We start from the raw sequence: 17,178 nt of genomic DNA, 5'->3' as shown, positions 1-17,178 counted from the left end.
GGCGGCAAAAACGCAGCGCTTCCGCAAAATAATTGGTTGTGCTGCGTTTTTTCCCACAATGATAATCCGCAGCGGAAATTTCCGCAGCATGTGCACAGCACATGCGGATTATCATTGGGGAACATGGCAGGCCTTCTACCAAGTGTTTTTTAAGCGTTTCTGCAGCGTTTTTGCCGCTGCGGAAACGCTTAAAAAAATGCATCATAGGCACACAGCCTTACGCTGTAATTTTAAAATTTGCTCTCACAAATCCAAAATGCTGAATTATTTAATTACACTCCCATTTGGTAGTCCAATTGTGCTCTTTGTTCCCTTTTTACTCCTGAACCATCACAACTTTATAGCTCCTACTATCGCCAACTCCTTTATACCATTGAGTAAGACTTTGAAAACTGTGGAGAAAATTACAATTTTCAGTTTGGAAGAATAAATACCATAAAAATGTAAATCTTACCTGGTCTTCTTTATGTTTTTCAGACTACTCGATCTGTCTACCTGCATATGTTTTCTCTCATTTTTGAACTACCATTATTAGGGTTATTTGGTGTCACAAACAGTACTGTCTATCTCACAGTTTACTGTGCAATGCAAATGCTCAGGTGGAGCCGGTCTATCAGTTTTCTTTCTCTATAGTAGCATTTCATCAGGAACATGCATTCTAGATATAATTCACCATAGATCATTTACGAAATGGCTTTACTTGAATTCTTGCAAGCTAACCAAAATCCCTTAACAATACTATGGAATACAGTTAATACTTGTCCTGCATTGAACACCATTCTGCTTTTCACCAGAAACCTTGTTCAGTTTCTTGATCACGCCAAAGTATTACTCCATCTTACGTCTGTTCCAAGTTCCCTGACCACCTTATATGATGATCTTTTATTTCTGGCCACAACAGATCATTTTACCTTGATACACCTGTAAACTAGCATCTTATTCTTCATACCTTTGTGTCCTCATCTGAGCTCAGGCCTTTCCACACCTCCAAATTCATGGTTCTTAAATAGGAAATTAAGAAGCTCCTTATACCCTGAAGTAAAATTTTAAGACCTCTCACTTCTTTTGAAAACATCTGTTTAATGAAGGTTCCTCTAGGCCACACTGCTTCGGTTCTGTATCGGATGTTTCAGAGAGACTAGACATCTTCCTGTTCTGCTAAATGGGAAGGGGACATGGGGAGACCCCACTCTCCTGAGGAGTGAACTAAAACCCTAGTTCTTTTCCATACATTATCATTATGTTGTTAATCAAAGAACTATAAGATTCTCTCAAGATGGTATACATGCCCAACAACCCTTTATGTTGACTTTATAATGGAAGTGTCCTGGCTCCACTAGGTCCTACATTGATATTTGGTGGTCCTGCCCTATCATAAGACTCTTTTGGGATGCAATCTTTGAACTTTTTAACAAGTCCTCTTCTATCGAGATATGACCTTGGTGGCCTTTCAATCTCCAGCTATTAAATATGCGAATTGTCTCTTTAGAGAGGAGGAGGACTTGAACTCTAGCACCACCTATTGGAAGCAGCGATCCTAAAAGTCAATATCGACCCTTCAACGAGCCTTGCAATATGACTTTGAATAAAAGCCAAGCCAGAAACTTCATTTGCAGACACGATGTTTCGGGGTGTTGCCACTTGTCAGTGCAAAGTATGAGCTCTGATTTGGCTAGGTGAGAGGCTCTGGACTGGGGTCTAAGGGGTAACGTTTCTCCTTGTGGAGAGTGACCTGTCAAGCCGGGCATGTCAGAGTGGATACTTAAAAGCCACGCATGCTCCTCTGGGGAATTAAATATGCAAATTGTCTCTTCAGAGAGGAAGAGGCCTATAAAAGGGGACTGCTTAGTAATTTCCTCTCTGCAGCTAGAAAACCTATGCCTAGATATTTGAAAAAGCAGATCTCTCCACCCCACATAGAATTTGTGGTTGAACTAAATAGTACCATCAGAATGGATGAACTAGTAGCACACACCTGTGGCAATGAGTAGAAGGTTTAACCATGTGGACTTCCTGGATCATGTTCAGAGGCTCCCAAGAATTTGATATCTGAAGGTTACGAGATTAGGTTTCTGAGGTCTGACAATTATTATGCGGGAGAGAATTTCCCTTTACCCCTTTCTTTTTCTTGCTTATGACTTTTATTCTCCTTCTGATTCTCTCTTTTGCCTCCTTTTCTCTATATTGTATCAGATAGTTCCTGGAGATATAAACATGACTATACATATATTTATTTCTTAGTGTTTTTGTATTTTTTTTTTTTTTCGAAACAGATGGCTTCTGTGTATGATTTCTTTACTTTCATTTTATAACGCCCAACAAAAGTATCTCCTCACATTGTAACTTTTTTCAGTTGCTTTGCTTATGCTGTAAAAAAAAAAACAAGACTTCCTGATTTACTCTAAGAATGAATCCACATGTCCGGTCCATGAGATTCTATTATAGCTTTCCTGGTGGATTCTCTAAGCTGTACGTCAGTGTCAGCAGCATGGGCTCGAGGTGATAGCGAAGTGGAGAGGGTCTTGCTAGATGGCATGTGGATCAGAGAGGATTTAGACAAAGGTGTATGCAAATACCAAACAGACAAGCAGGATACACCAGAAGAAACTGAGCCAGGTGTGTGCACATACACAAGAACATTAGATATATATTCAGTCCAGGACTTTTTTCTGACAAATAGTTAATGGCTGAGAAGTATGCAATCAGCAGACAAATGGTTAAACGCTGGCCAGCAGTGAATAGCCAAACTGGATGCTTGCTTGCAGAGAAGATTACACACTTCACAGCTGAGTTGTAAGTGTGAATAACACCAGTATTATCAGAGAAGAGTTCATTATAAAGGTACCTTTTGTAGCAGAGTTGTATCAGAATCACCAGAGATTAGTTTGCTATTAGGTACTTGCAGCAGAGTAAGGGTAAAATAGCACCAGGATTCAGAGGTCTGAGATAGGATGTATTTGTAGATAGCTGAACAGCAGGCTGGACTTTGCTTAAAGGGAGCCCGTCATGTCCTTTGTAGTATCTAAACTGCCCCCATTGTATTGTTAGTGATGCAATGTGCATCACTGACACGCTCCTTTTCATTAAATTCGGTGCTAATATCATGTGTAAAAACCACTTTATATACTTTTATCATACCTGCTCATTTAGTCATAGGGGTGTGATTCACCGCATTCAATCCGGCTTGTCGCTGCCCACGCCATTTGAATTCTGTTCCTGGGTTTGTGCTGATGTCACTAATGTAGGCGTTTAAATGCCGCACTTGCGCAGTATATCATAGCCAGCCGTGCTTGCGCAGTGTGTATATTGGCCAGCCAAGCCGTGCTTGTCTATTTGGGAGCCGCACATGTGCTGTGACGAGCGGCTCCCCGCGCATGCGCAGTGCAGCTGTGTGTAGTTCCTAGCTTCACTGTGTAAGGCCGCAGCTGCTTGTCACGGCGCATGCACGGCTCCCAGATCGACAAGCGTGGCTGGCCAATATACACACTGCGCAAGCACAGTTGGCCATGACATACTGCGCAAGCGCGACATTTAAACGTTGATACTAGTGACGTCAGCACAAACACGGGAACAGTATTCAAACGGCGTGGGCGGCGAAAGCCGGAATGAAAGCTATGAATCACACTCCTATGACTAAACGAGCAGATATGATATAAGTATATAAAGTGGTTTTTACACATGATATTAGCGCTAATTTTAATGAAAAAAGCTTGTTAGTTATGCACATTGCATCAGTAACAACGCAATGGGGGCAGTGTAGATATTAGATACGACATGACAGGTTCCCTTTAAGAGAAGGTTAAACAGCTCAAAGTAGAGATTATAAAGGAGGTAAAATCCTGTAGTCAAGCAAATTGAAAAGGAATCCAGCTCAAACAAACAGGTTCTTCTTTATTTAGATGAAATTCATACAAAGGACATCTGGTAAATTGGTAGTGATTGAATTGGCGCTAGCATAGCACTGGCATCTGCTATCACCAATTCAATCGCTATCATTTTACCAGATTTCCTTTATATGAATTTCATCTAAATAAAGAAGAACCTGGTCGATGAGCTGGATTCCTTTTCCATTTACTTGCATAATTGGGCTGTGGCAGAGCCAGTGTCCGTGCTCCGTGCTAGTCGAGAGTTAGTAACGGTGAGCTGGAGCTGTTATTATAAAATCCTGTAGTACACACAGTAGCTGAATGCTATACTTACCGAATACGCTAACTGCACATGGCTGTCTGAGTCCGCCTTAAAAGGCCTTGGATGATAAGGTGATGGACTTGTACAAAAAGAACTGTCTCTAATAGAAGGAACGAAGACCTGGCCCCTGAACCAGGACAGGTGAGTAACAGACTCAGAGCATGTCCTATTATCATCCATTGTGCAGATCAGACTTGGCCATTAAAGTGAATGGGGAACTGTATAAAACAGAAGAAACATGAAAGTCCTACTTTGAACTTTTACTTATCCATTGACTCTTAAAATGTGTGAAAAACTGATGAAACACAGATGGGACAGTAAAGTACAGACAGTGTACGTTCTTCAGTTTTTAAAAATAATGAGAAAAAAAACACACAGACAACATAGATGATGCAGGAGAGAAAAACAGTCTGTTTTACATGGATTTAAAAATAGACACGGATGTGTGAATGTAGCCTTAGGGAGAGAGCATAGACTGCGTCTTGCTGTGTGCATACATAACTCCACCCACCATGATTCAAAATGGCCCACCACAGACGGTTATCCTCCTGCCCCTTACAGACAGAGGCACTCTTCACAAACAGGAAAAGGTTGTATCCTCTTCACGGCTGTGTCAATCCTTACCTTTTCAATGACAAGTCCCTCTTTTGCAGGTGGGCTGGTCTTCAATACCTGAGTCAAGCCTCACAAATACAGCTCAAGCTGAAACGTTTTTGCCCCTTGTGTGGACCTATCTAGACTCCAGGGTGAAGCGCCTCAATAATAAATGTTTACTCACACCCACTGATAGCTAACTATGGCGTTGGTGTTCCTTCCTTAGGTGATTTCCAAGACACTAAAGGGAACATGAGGATGCACACCTACCTTTAGCTGATCCCATACTGACATATGTCTAAACCAATCACCTGCAACCCAGGTCACTTTTGAATCTCAGGTCTTTGTGTAAAGCCTTTGCCCACTACCAGCAGTGCCTCGGACCCTCTGCTACCCAGTGCCACCCTGCATGAGGCATTTCTTCCTGGCTAACTTTAGTTAAAATATTCTCACTCACATCTGTCATGTTGTCCAAAGTCCCTTAGTTGAACATTTGTCATAAATCTGTCACCTGACAGAAATAATAAAGTTGGATTAACCATACCTTAAAGGGGTTCTCTTAAACATTTTTCTAAGTACCTTTAGCAAAAAGTTATGCTTTATCTACTGTACTGTTTATCTACTGGTATGGAGCATAATATAGTAAAGCATAAAATTATATAGCATTATGACATTTCCATTTCCCAGAAGTGACTGATAACCAAGTGGTTATCGTACCACAATAAGGTCAACGGTAACTCATAGCAACTAATAGAACTGATAGCAGTCCAGAGTGAAACAGTAGGGTACATGTAATGTTAATACTTTTGTTCAGAGGTTGGTAGATCCAACCACCTTGTTTAATGAACTGGTGTTACACGTATGGTCCTCAGTATTGGGGCACCTACACATTCCATCTACAGTAGCTTGTATGACATTCGATTCTAAATCCATAGATATCAATATGCAGTTGGACTTTGATAAAAGCTTCCATTCTTCTGGGAAGGCTTTCTAGAAAATGTTGGAGTTTCTCAGTGGAAACTTTTGCCCATTCATTCAGAAGAGCATTGTGAGGCCAGACACTGATGTTGGATGAGAGGGTCTGGTTCATAATCTCCATTCTTGTTCATCCTAAGGGCTCGCGCAGACTATTGTATTTTCGGTCCGAGTGAGATCTGACAAAACATCGGATCACACTAGGAACAATGTTATTCTATGAGGCTGTGCACATATCCGAATTTCACAGACTAACAAAATGGAGAAGATGGAGAAGGTTGTTTTTCGTTCTTCTCATCTGTGAAAAACGGATCACACTGTGATCACAGGGTCGTCAAATTCTGATCAGCATTTGATCAGGGAGTGATAAGCATAATCAGGCCCATTTTCTTGGATGAAAGTAAATACAGTCATGTGACCCTAGCCTAAAGATGTTTCATGAGGTTGAGGTCAGGGCTCTGTGCAGTCTGTAAAGTTCTTCCACCCTAAACTCTTCATCCAACCATGCCATTAAGGAACTTGCTTTGTACATGGTGGCAGGGTCATGCTAGAACAGAAAAGGACCTTCTCCAAACTATTCCTACAAGTTTGAAAGCATACAGTTGGCCATAATACCTTGCCAATCTGAAGCAATAGGATTTCCCTCACTGGAATGAATAAGATGTCTAGGCCAGCCCCTAAAAAGCATTATCCCTCCTCCATCAAACTTTACAGTTGACGTAATACAGTCAATCAGGTAACATTCTCCTGACATATGCCAAATTCAAATTCATCCTCAAGACTGTCAGATAAGTGTGATTTGTTACTTCAAAGAACACATTTCCACTGCTCCAGAGTCCAGTGGTAGTGTTCTTTACACCACTCCATCCAATGCATGGTGATGTAATGCTTGCATTCAGCTGCTCAGCCATGGGACCCCATGCCATGAAGCTACTGGCACATAGTTATGCAAAAGTTAATGCCAAATGAGGATTTCAACTTTGCAGTTATTGAGTCAGCAGAACATTTGGTGATTTTAATGCACCTGCCGACCCCTCTCTGTAATTTTAAGTGGTCTGCCATTTCATGGCAGAGTTGCTGTGGTTCCTAAATACACTTTTTTTTCCCCAATAATACCACTCACAATTTATTGTGGAATATTTAGAAGGGAAAAAATGTAATTATCCGACTTGTAATAATGGTAGCATCCTATTAGGAGTAGCAAGCTTGAGTTTGTCAAGCTACTAGTCATTCTTTCACAAATGTGGTCAAAGGCTAGGTGCTGGATTTTATACACCTGGGGCAATTGGGACTCAATGAAAAATCCATGTCCCAATACTTTTGTTCATATAGAGTATACTACGTATGCTGTAAATGAAGTTTTTTTTCCTCCTAATAATAATTTGAATGGATATCAAGAACACCATCCGAACGCCCCTCCTTCCAAGATAGTCTCTAAACAGTGCCAAGCTGGCAACATGACATATGCATCATGAAACATGGTAAATCTAATAAAATGTGACTATATAGCCATGTTTAATATTCCTCCAGAAAGCTCCTCACCCCGATACATAGAAGCTCTCTGATTACAGCGGTAAATCACAAGGTCAAAATATGCATAATACTACAGACTGCCCCCTTTACTGTGCGGATAACAAAAACGCTCATGATTGACAGCTATAGTGTCACAAAGGTGAAGAGATATTCCATCTATATTTATTATGATGAAGAGAATTTTTCCCGAACCTTTGTTTCACATCTCTGCCCATCATTCGCCTACAGCTGCTCCTTGGGCTGAGGGCCTGTTTAAAGTGGCTCTTTCATTTCTCCGAGAGCAGCAGGGGATGCAGAGCGCAGGGTTATATTGGTCTCTATGTTTTATATTCGTATTTTGATGTAAAAAGCTGGTTAAATGCCATCCTGACTCAGAAAACCTGTAAGTCCTGCTTCCCTCGTACCCACTTTATTCAGGAGTCCTGACATTTAAATAACTTTTAACATCAAAATACCAAATCTTACAACAGAAAACGATATTTCCCAGAGTGTCCCCTTCACCCACCCCTCTTTCTGTACTCAAAAAGAGTACATAGAACTGCCAGCTTTGCTTTAATATGTGAACTGGGACTGCCCTTCTGACAGCCCCAATTAAGACTGGTTGTTATGCATGATGCATCCCTAACAAACAGGCAACTTCTCTTCAGCTCAAACTAAAAGCCAAAAGGGAATATGACCTTTAGAGGGGGCAAGCCATGCAATTCCCCGAAGTAAAGCTTTGCTGCAGTGTCGAGACCGGCAACTACACAATATACAGAGCAGTAGTGTTTAGGCTCCATACAGTGAGTTTTCGGCAGCTAAGGAATATGGTAACAATTGGTGTTGGACCCCACTCATATACAGTGGCTACGGAAAGTATTCAGCCCCTTTAAATTTTTAATTTGTTTCTTAATAAAGCCATTTGTTTCTTTTTAGACAAAAATATTGATGGCTTATCCTTAGCATAGAAGAGATTATTAATACAGTGGGTACGGAAAGTATTCAGACCCCTTTTAAATTTTTCACTCTGTTTCATTGCAGCCATTTGGTAAATTCTAAAAAGTTCATTTTTTTTATCATTAAAGTACACTCTGCACCCCATCTTGACTGAGAAAAAACAGAAATATAGAAATTTTTGCAAATGTATTAAAAAAGAAAAACTGAAATATCACATGGTCATAAGTATTCAGACCCTTTGCTCAGACACTCATATTTAAGTCACATACTGTCCATTTCCTTGTGATCCTCCTTGAGATGTTCTACTCCTTCATTGGAATCCAGCTGTGTTAAATTAAACTGATAGGACTTGATTTGGAAAGGCACACACCTGTCTATATAAGAACTCACAGCTCACAGTCCATGTCAGACCAAATGAGAATCATGAGCTCAAAGGAACTGCCCAAGGAGCTCAGAGACAGAATTGTGGCAAGGCACAGATCTGGCCAAGGTTACAAAAGAATTTCTGCAGTACTCAACGTTCCTAGGAGCACAGTGGCCTCCATAATTCTTAAATGGAAGAAGTTTGGGACCACCAGAAGTCTTCCTAGACCTGGCCATCCAGCCAAACTGAGCAATCGTGGGAGAAGAGCCTTGGTGAGAGAGGTAAAGAAGACCCCCAAGAGCACTGTGGCTGAGCTCTAGAGATGCAGTAGGGAGATGGGAGAAAGTTCCACAAAGTCAACTATCACTGCAGCCCTCCACCAGTCAGGCCTTTATGGCAGAGTGGCCCGACGGAAGCCTCTCCTCAGTGCAAGACATATGAAAGCCCGCATAGAGTTTGCTCAAAAACACATGAAGGACTCCCAGACTATGAGAAATAAGATTCTCTGGGCTGATGAGACGAAGATAGAACTTTTTGGTGAAAATTCTAAGCGGTATGTGTGGAGAAAACCAGGCACTGCTCATCACCTGCCCAATACAATCCCAACAATGAAACATGGTGGTGGCAGCATCATGATATGGGGGTGTTTTTCAGCTGCAGGGACAGGACAACTGGTTGCAATTGAAGGAAACATGAATGCGGCCAAGTACAGAGATATCCTGAATGAAAACCTCTTCCAGAGTGCTCTGGACCTCAGACTTGGCCGAAGGTTCACCTTCCAACAAGACAATGACCCTAAGCACACAGCTAAAATAACAAAGAAGTAGCTTCAGAACAACTCTGTGACTATTCTTGACTGGCCCAGCCAGAGCCCTGAGCATCTGTGGAGAGACCTGAAAATGGCTGTACACCAACGTTCACCATCCAACCTGATGGAACTGGAGAGGATCTGCAAGGAAGAATGGCAGACTATCCCCAAATCCAGGTGTGAAAAACTTGTTGCATCATTCCCAAGAAGACTCATGGCTGTACTAGCTCAAAAGGATGCTTCTACTCAATACTGAGCAAAGGGTCTGAATACTTATGACCATGTGATATTTCAGTTTTTCTTTTTTTAATAAATTTGCAAAAATGTCTACATTTCTGTTTTTACAGTCAAGATGAGGTGCAGAGTGTACTTTAATGAGGAAAAAAAATGAACTTTTTAGAATTTACCAAATGGCTGCAATGAAACAAAGAGTGAAAAATTTAAAAGGGGTCTGAATACTTTCTGTACCCACTGTATTAATAATCTCTTCTATGCTAAGGATAAGCCATCAATATTTTTGTCTTAAAAACAAACAATTAAATGGCTTTATTAAGAAACATAAAAAAAAAAAAAAAATCACACACATTTATAACTGCAACTAATTAAAGTTAAAAACATGATTTTTGGGGTAAATAACAGACTAAAGAAAAACATCAAAAGGGGCTTTCTGGGCTTGCATTACATTTCAGCATGCACTTAGTGCATTGTGCACACTGTCAAGATTCCCCTCAATTGCCAGATTGAGTGTGTAGCCACCAGTATGCAATTTGTATCCTGGCATTAACAAGCTGACTATATTCTCATCCACATCTTTCAACATTGAGAGAAGTAGAGGAGAATCTATTTGGCGCATGCTTGCCGGCTCTAGCAATTGACAAGGTGCACAATACACACGCTGTCAGGATTCACCTTTATGTAGTTACATAAATTTACCTCAAGCCCAGAAAACCTTATTAAAGGGGTTGCCTGATCACAATATAGTCATGGGATAGGTCATCAATATCAAATCAGCTGTTTTCTCCAGATAGGCCATCAATATGTTTTGTTTGGACGACCCCTTTAAGATTGTTTGTATAAAGGACACATTTGAGATTCATTATTTCAATAGATGTATAAAATTGTGTGACACTTCTACTATGGCCATTTACCAGTAATGTGTCATCTGTGGTATAAACACAACATGATCAGCAGCATTCTTCTTTCTGGTTAGTCAGCTTCGCTTGTCATGGTTTACAATTGTTTGCATATACAAACAGCGCACATACAGGCTGGGCCTTTTTCTAGAATGTATAAATAGATAAAAGTACTATTCATTGAGCAAATGTCTCAGAGCGGGCAAACTGCGCCAAGCATGTGTCATCCCGCTGCAATGTATAAATAACAATTCTGCTGTTTCTAGCACAATCCTTCCTTCACGTCGAGAAACTGAACATTCAGTACAGCAGTAGGAACAAACGCAGGAATATTCTGTATGAATGTCTGTCTGGCACGGTTGATTCAAACATTTGCAGTTCTCGCCGTAAATTTGTGCCGTGTGTGAAGTGTTTCACCATCTCAGTAATTAAATATCTACAAGAACCTTTGTAAAACTAGATTACACGATTTATAATATCATTTACACATTTCAGATTGGCTGCAGAAAATTTCCACAGTAAATCCAGAGGAAACTGCACCTAATTGTTTGCTGCTGTGTATTGTCTCGTAGAAGAAAAAAAATAAAATAAAAAAATCAAACATTATACTTCCCCATGGGGAGTCGATGATAATGCTAGCCTAGTCCGCTGACCATCTCTGCACACCAGACCTCCAGCAATTACATGTGACTGCAGCAAACGGACATGAAAATGCAGGGGGAGGAGAATATGACTTTTTTTGTTTCGTTTTTGATTAAGATTTAGGAAATTTACCGGTTGGGTTTGATGGAGATTTTATGTTCCCTACAAAATATGCATTAAATTTGTGTCCGTTAAGTGCCAGAGACTGACAATCTATGGATTTAAAAATCCACTCCGAGTTCAAAAGATATTATATATTTGTGGTGATGCAATTATTTTTCTGGTGAATACTTCCATGACTATTTTTTAATATATTACAGGATACGGCATCATTTCTTGGAAACATAGGAAAGAAAAAATACTGCGCAAATATATTGTGACTTCATGACGAGGTGTGGCGCACCTTATGCCATAAATCTTACTCCAGTCCTGGACTGGAGTAAAATTTGTGGCGAGGCGCAGGTTACCTTTTAATGCAGCGCTTGACTCCAGCACACCTCATCAAGACTAGTGTGAACGGCGCTGGCTTTGATGAGTCGGAGTTTAACCACTGGTCTTGATGAGTCAGAGTCTAAGTCTTTTTATACTTTTTTGGGGACATTATTATTGAGTGCTTATAAATGTGGCCTTTATAATAAGGCATTTTACTTTATTTATTGTTATGAAAACATATATTTGGAGGTAACTGATCACTACTACTCCCCTGCAGGTACAGCTCATCAGGATTTTTTTTTTATATAAGCAAAATCAGGCATGGATTCGAAAATCATAAAAAAATAAGTTTAGGGCTTTCCAATTTTTTTTTTTTTTTTGGTATGAAACAAGTGTGCTACTGGTGGTATTCACTCACTATAATGCCTCATTCAGAAGTCAGTTTTTTCTCGTACACAAAAATGGTCTTGTTGTCATCAGTGTTTTGAATCAGAATCTGAAGTTTTTCCCAGAGTTTTTCCCCATTTTGCATGAGAAGTTCCTATGAAACAAACATGAACATCACACACGGATTAAATCAGAGTGCTGTCCAATTTTTTTTTTCACAGATCCATAAACTTGCATTAGCAAGCATGATTCATAGACTGTAGACTGTGAGCCCTCGCGGGCAGGGTCCTCGCTCCTCCTGTACCAGTCGCTGACTCGTTTTGTTAAGATTATGTAAATGCTTTTGTTATGTATATCCCTATCACATGTAAAGCGCCATGGAATAAATGGCGCTATAATAATAAATAATAATAATAATTCATAACCAAGATCAAAAACATCGGACATGTCAATGTTTTTTGAGAACAGAGTGGTCCACGCCAAAACAAGGAGACATGTTAAGTTAACAGTCATTTATCATAGGTGCAAATTCTAACTGTGAAAAACACGGAAATAACTTGTGCGTGAAAACCTGACATCTGAATGAAGCCTTATGTAACCATACAGTAAAAGTAGATGCTAAAGGAACAATTTTAGCATTTTAAAATGCATGTAACTAAAATGACAATTTATGATGGTAATTTTGAAACCCTATAGGAAAGCCTAAGCAAAAGAAAAAAAAAATTGCCATACCAAGAGAACACGCTGCATTTTGGAAAAAATGGCACTAGCCAATTTTTTTTTTTTTTGACAAAAACCATCTAGCACTGGGTTATACAAACCAGAGATTTTATTACTGAATATTTCTAAAGCTTAAGACATCCAAGCTTTTTATTAAAAATGGTATAACCAAGAGCATATGAAATCAATAGGTACAATGAATTTTTAAATTAAGAAATAATTTATTCTAAGCAAAAACGGCAAAAGCAAACTGAAATATTAGAGATATAAAAGGAAAAACGTCATGAGTATACATGCAAAGGCTTTGTGAAACTAACAAAAAAAAAGACAAGTCATACAGGTACAGTTATATGAAGAGAAAAATCACCACTCGTATGGGCTACTCAGGCTGTATAAGTAGTGATGTACATGAATCAGTTAGAGACTAGGTTCAATACAACAGAATTGCACTGTCTGAGTGAAGCAGAGAACATTATAACCAGGGACAAAGTGTATAATCTGGACAACAAACTTCTAGACACTTGTAATAAGCAGTTTGAACAGACCTAATACAAGGGAATTCAGAAATCCTAATATGGCATTTATCAGGGTTCTGAAAAAGAAAATGTTTGGCAATACCACAGATCGCGACCATTTGAAATTATATTGTGGGCGTTTCTTTTACGTTTTTTTTTTTTTTTTAGCTTTTCTATATTTTCCCATTTTGTTTACATTTCTTTCTTGTCTTGATATCTATGGACATGTAGCCATGGTCAACATTATAGAAACATCCATAGCTGGCCTCAATGCAACTTGAACCAGAAATAGAGGGTTTGTACCGAAAATTAGTTCCGTCTTGCAAACCCTCTTTCTTATGCAAAAATATTTCATATGCCGCAAAACATACATAACGGCAAATGTGCTCATGGTTTCAAAAAGTAGACATTTCTTAAAACAGTTATTATCAATAGTAGAAGAACAACATCTGAGCACTATGAAATAGTTAACATGTAATTTATAGAAAAATAAAAAACCATAACCTACATAGGTGAGAGATAAAAACCTATGTGCAAATCCTTTGATTGCAACTCAAAAATGTTCTATAATTATAAATGTATTGTCAATACAATAGACAATTTTTCATTTTTTTTTTATGTGCATGTCAGCAGCTGTAGTGCTTAAGAGTAAAATTTAGGGCAAACACTTTACAAAAAAATTCCCTTTTTCTTGAAGTTCAGGCACCCCATTCTACCCACTTTAAAAGTTATACTTAGCACAGACGAACCTCTGCTCAATCACACTAATGCCCCATGAAAAACACTGGTCTTGATGAGAATTTTGGGAGGAGCGAGAGGCTCCCGATTCATTAACAGGTGCAACGCCTTTTAATGAATAAGGCAAAGCGCGCCTTCATGTTCACCTCACCACAAATCTTACTCCAGACTGGGACTGGACTGGGTTATGGGTGTAAGGTACACCATCGCTCACCATGAATTTGACAAGCGAGGGTCGCCATGCCTGTTGCACCAGCTGTGCCCACTTTGTTGGTGCTGGGTGAAAATGCCAAGAGTTCCAGATCTTTTTGCTCAGTCTTGGGATGCGCAAAAAATTGTGACTTTTCAAAGCTTTCTATGACAGTTTTCTGGTATAAATGCTTTGATGAATTAGGACCTTTGTGTTCTTTCCAGAGTGAGAATTGTGAAAGGATGTTGGATCAGTCCAAGAAAGCCCAACTCTCAAGGCCAGCAAGAAGACAGCCTCTATCATGGCTCTCTGCACAAATCAGCTAAGTAATCGATAAATGGAATTAGGCCATCTGAAATCTACTTGAAAGCTATCAATCCCTCCCCCCCTTTTGAAGGGCAAATTAACAGTTAGGCCTCCAACTAGAACAGAAAGTTTGTTGTGAGACACAACTTAATTATGAAATGCAGAACAATGTACAAAGATTCACAACTACTTCTGAAACTGGATTTAAAGTTTACAGCTCGTCCACATACCATTTCAGTAATTGGCTTCCATTACAAATTTGTTACCATCCATCCATAAAGGCCACAATATCATTTTATGGAACTTATCTCTCAAAATGTAGACAAAAACTAAAGCTGCGTTTGGGTAGCATGACTCTAAAATAAGTCATGATTGTGTAAAGAAATTCTAGCATTTCACTTATTTAGTTTGTTTTCTTAAATCCAGAGTAAAACTCCTTTGAGAACCAATCTGGAAATTTCCTAAACAGAAATTCCCTGATCTTATGGTATTATCTAAATAAGTTACATCAAGACAGGTAAGCAGCATTCTGTATTGGGCTAATGTGTCAAGTCCAGGAAGTCTGAAATATTTCATGCACCCCGGCCAAATATAATTAGAATATTCCCTTGCGTAATGGGAGCAATTCCAATGATTACAATCACTCAAGGAATTGCTATTTACACACGGTTACACTTAAAACGGACTATTGAGAGCTTCACTGCAAGCTGCATTAGGCTAGCATTTTAAAGGCTCGCCAGAGAAAGTCAATGTTTCCATCTCTGATTATTTGGTACAAGAAACTATGCTTAAAGTGTGCTATGAATAATGAATCTGGATTCCTCACATTCGAGCAATGATGTTGGCCACACTTTCCTGCAGCAGTTTAATTTATTCCACTCTAAAGGGAAAACAAACATAGGCCATAAGGTAAAATTCTAGATAAATGAAACTACTGTGCGTGCTATTTGCCTCTTTTTCCACGACCCTTCCGTGATTTCCCTGATGCTGGAGAAGCACTAGAGGACGCCACTGCTATGTTGATCTGGCCATCTTGAATTTCCTGTCGAGCATCGTCTGGCATTTCATTGATTTTTCTCTGAGCTTCTAGGTAGAACATAACATCACGGAGCTGCTCCTGCATTTCCACGATCTGCATGTCCTTCTGCTCACAGGCTTCTTTTTTTAGAGTTTCCTCTTCTTTTAGCTTGGATTGAAGTACAGCCTGGTTGGCTCGTAGGCACTTATTCATTTCTTGCTCTTCTTTCAGTTCAGTGGATAGTTTTGACACCTTTGAATTTAGCTGAGTACACCTAGCAAAAACACATAAATATTAGGAAACAAAAAAGTGGTATGTGTACCCAGCTGGCAGCATGATATCCTAATGTATTAACCATTTAAAGAGCCAACCACTTTTGCTCTTAAAAAGGGCCTTTCACCAAATTTTTCACGTCTAATGACACATGATTTAATAGTGGCTGCAGACCAGTATTATATATTTACACATATACTTATACACACACAGGGCTAGCTTTATTTCACCTCTCCATTGTGGAGATATTAGCAATCAAATTATTTGGCACCTAATGAGTTGTCTTTTGTTACGTCTAAGTGGGTGTTATTAGACAGTTTTGACTAGGAGGGGAGGTGTACTTATTTTCCCTGTATGATACTGAATAATCATAAGCAGGCAGCATCACAGCAGAATGAGAACACACATCCACCATAGTTTAGGTTTCTCAATGTGTGAAATGTAAGCATAAAGCTTTGATCTCCTGGTTTAACCTTGTGCATAATTAGAAAGTGTTGGGAGATTAGAGCACAGATGTAACAACTTTCAAATAAGGTACCTGTGGGTTGATGGGCAGCACAGCCGAGTTTAGCGGTGTCACATTACAAACTATCAGCTCTCCTCCTCTGTTCGCACTGTCAGCTCTGCGGAACTGCCCCTTCCCCATTACTGCCTCTCTAGAGTGGGGTTCACAATTATTTCTGTAGTGCTATGGTCAACATGTAATCGCTCTGCAGTGAGAAGCACAGCAAGCTACTCCTGTGTGAGAGGTGTTCAGAGCAGAGCTGGGTGTCATAACAGACATAAGTGATACTCATTTTTGGACAGGCAGTCTGGGGGAAGATGCAGTACAGTAGAGCTGACAGTCTTAAGGGAGGAAGAAAGTTGATTGAAGAGTTTGTAATGCGACATAGAAACTCAGCTGTACTTTCTAATCATGCATGAGGTTAAACTATGAGATCAGAACGGTATCATTACATCTCACAAACTGAGAAACCCAAGCTTTGGGGGGGCATGTTCTTTTTCTGTATTGCTGCCATTGGGAAACGCATAAGTATACACCCCCAGTGAAAACTAACACCCAGTTGGACTTAACAAAAGTTAACTCATCAGGCCCCAAATACTTTGATTGCTACTATCTCTGCAACAGAGAGGTAAAATACAATTAAAGAAACCCCACAAACATTTTATTCCACTCTATAGCCACAATTAAATTGTGTGTCCAGTTCATGAAAAATTTGCTAAAAGGTCCTCTTAAGGACCTAAAGAATTTTTGTTTAAACCTCTCAGTGTTCTGCCATTCGCCAGTCACATGAAATAATGCAATAGATTTATTCCATGTTTATAATTAGTTTATATATATCATTTCATTTATGGTTATATATTGATATGTGTATACGTAAAAATGTTGTGTTTTAAACAGTCTATTTTTTTCCTTTGCAGAGAT

General features: G+C 39.5%; 1 protein-coding gene across 1 annotated transcript in view; it reads right to left on the bottom strand.

The window, feature by feature from the left end:
* Positions 1-12,913: 12,913 nt before the first annotated feature.
* Positions 12,914-17,178, bottom strand: part of BRAP (BRCA1 associated protein) — a 43,216-nt gene continuing 38,951 nt past the window's right edge. The window contains exon 12 of the mRNA XM_073676324.1: positions 12,914-15,753. Coding sequence (XP_073532425.1) covers positions 15,405-15,753 — 349 coding nt within the window. The 3' untranslated portion in view covers positions 12,914-15,404. The remainder of the gene's footprint in view (positions 15,754-17,178) is intronic.

The sequence above is a fragment of the Phyllobates terribilis genome, unplaced genomic scaffold (genome assembly GCF_046119375.1).
Source record: "Phyllobates terribilis strain yellow unplaced genomic scaffold, ASM4611937v1 Scaffold_1__5_contigs__length_1240528914, whole genome shotgun sequence".
NCBI classification, from domain to species: Eukaryota; Metazoa; Chordata; class Amphibia; order Anura; family Dendrobatidae; genus Phyllobates; species Phyllobates terribilis.
The sequence above is the reverse complement of the archived record's forward strand: the minus strand, read 5'-3'. Positions and strand labels throughout refer to the sequence as shown.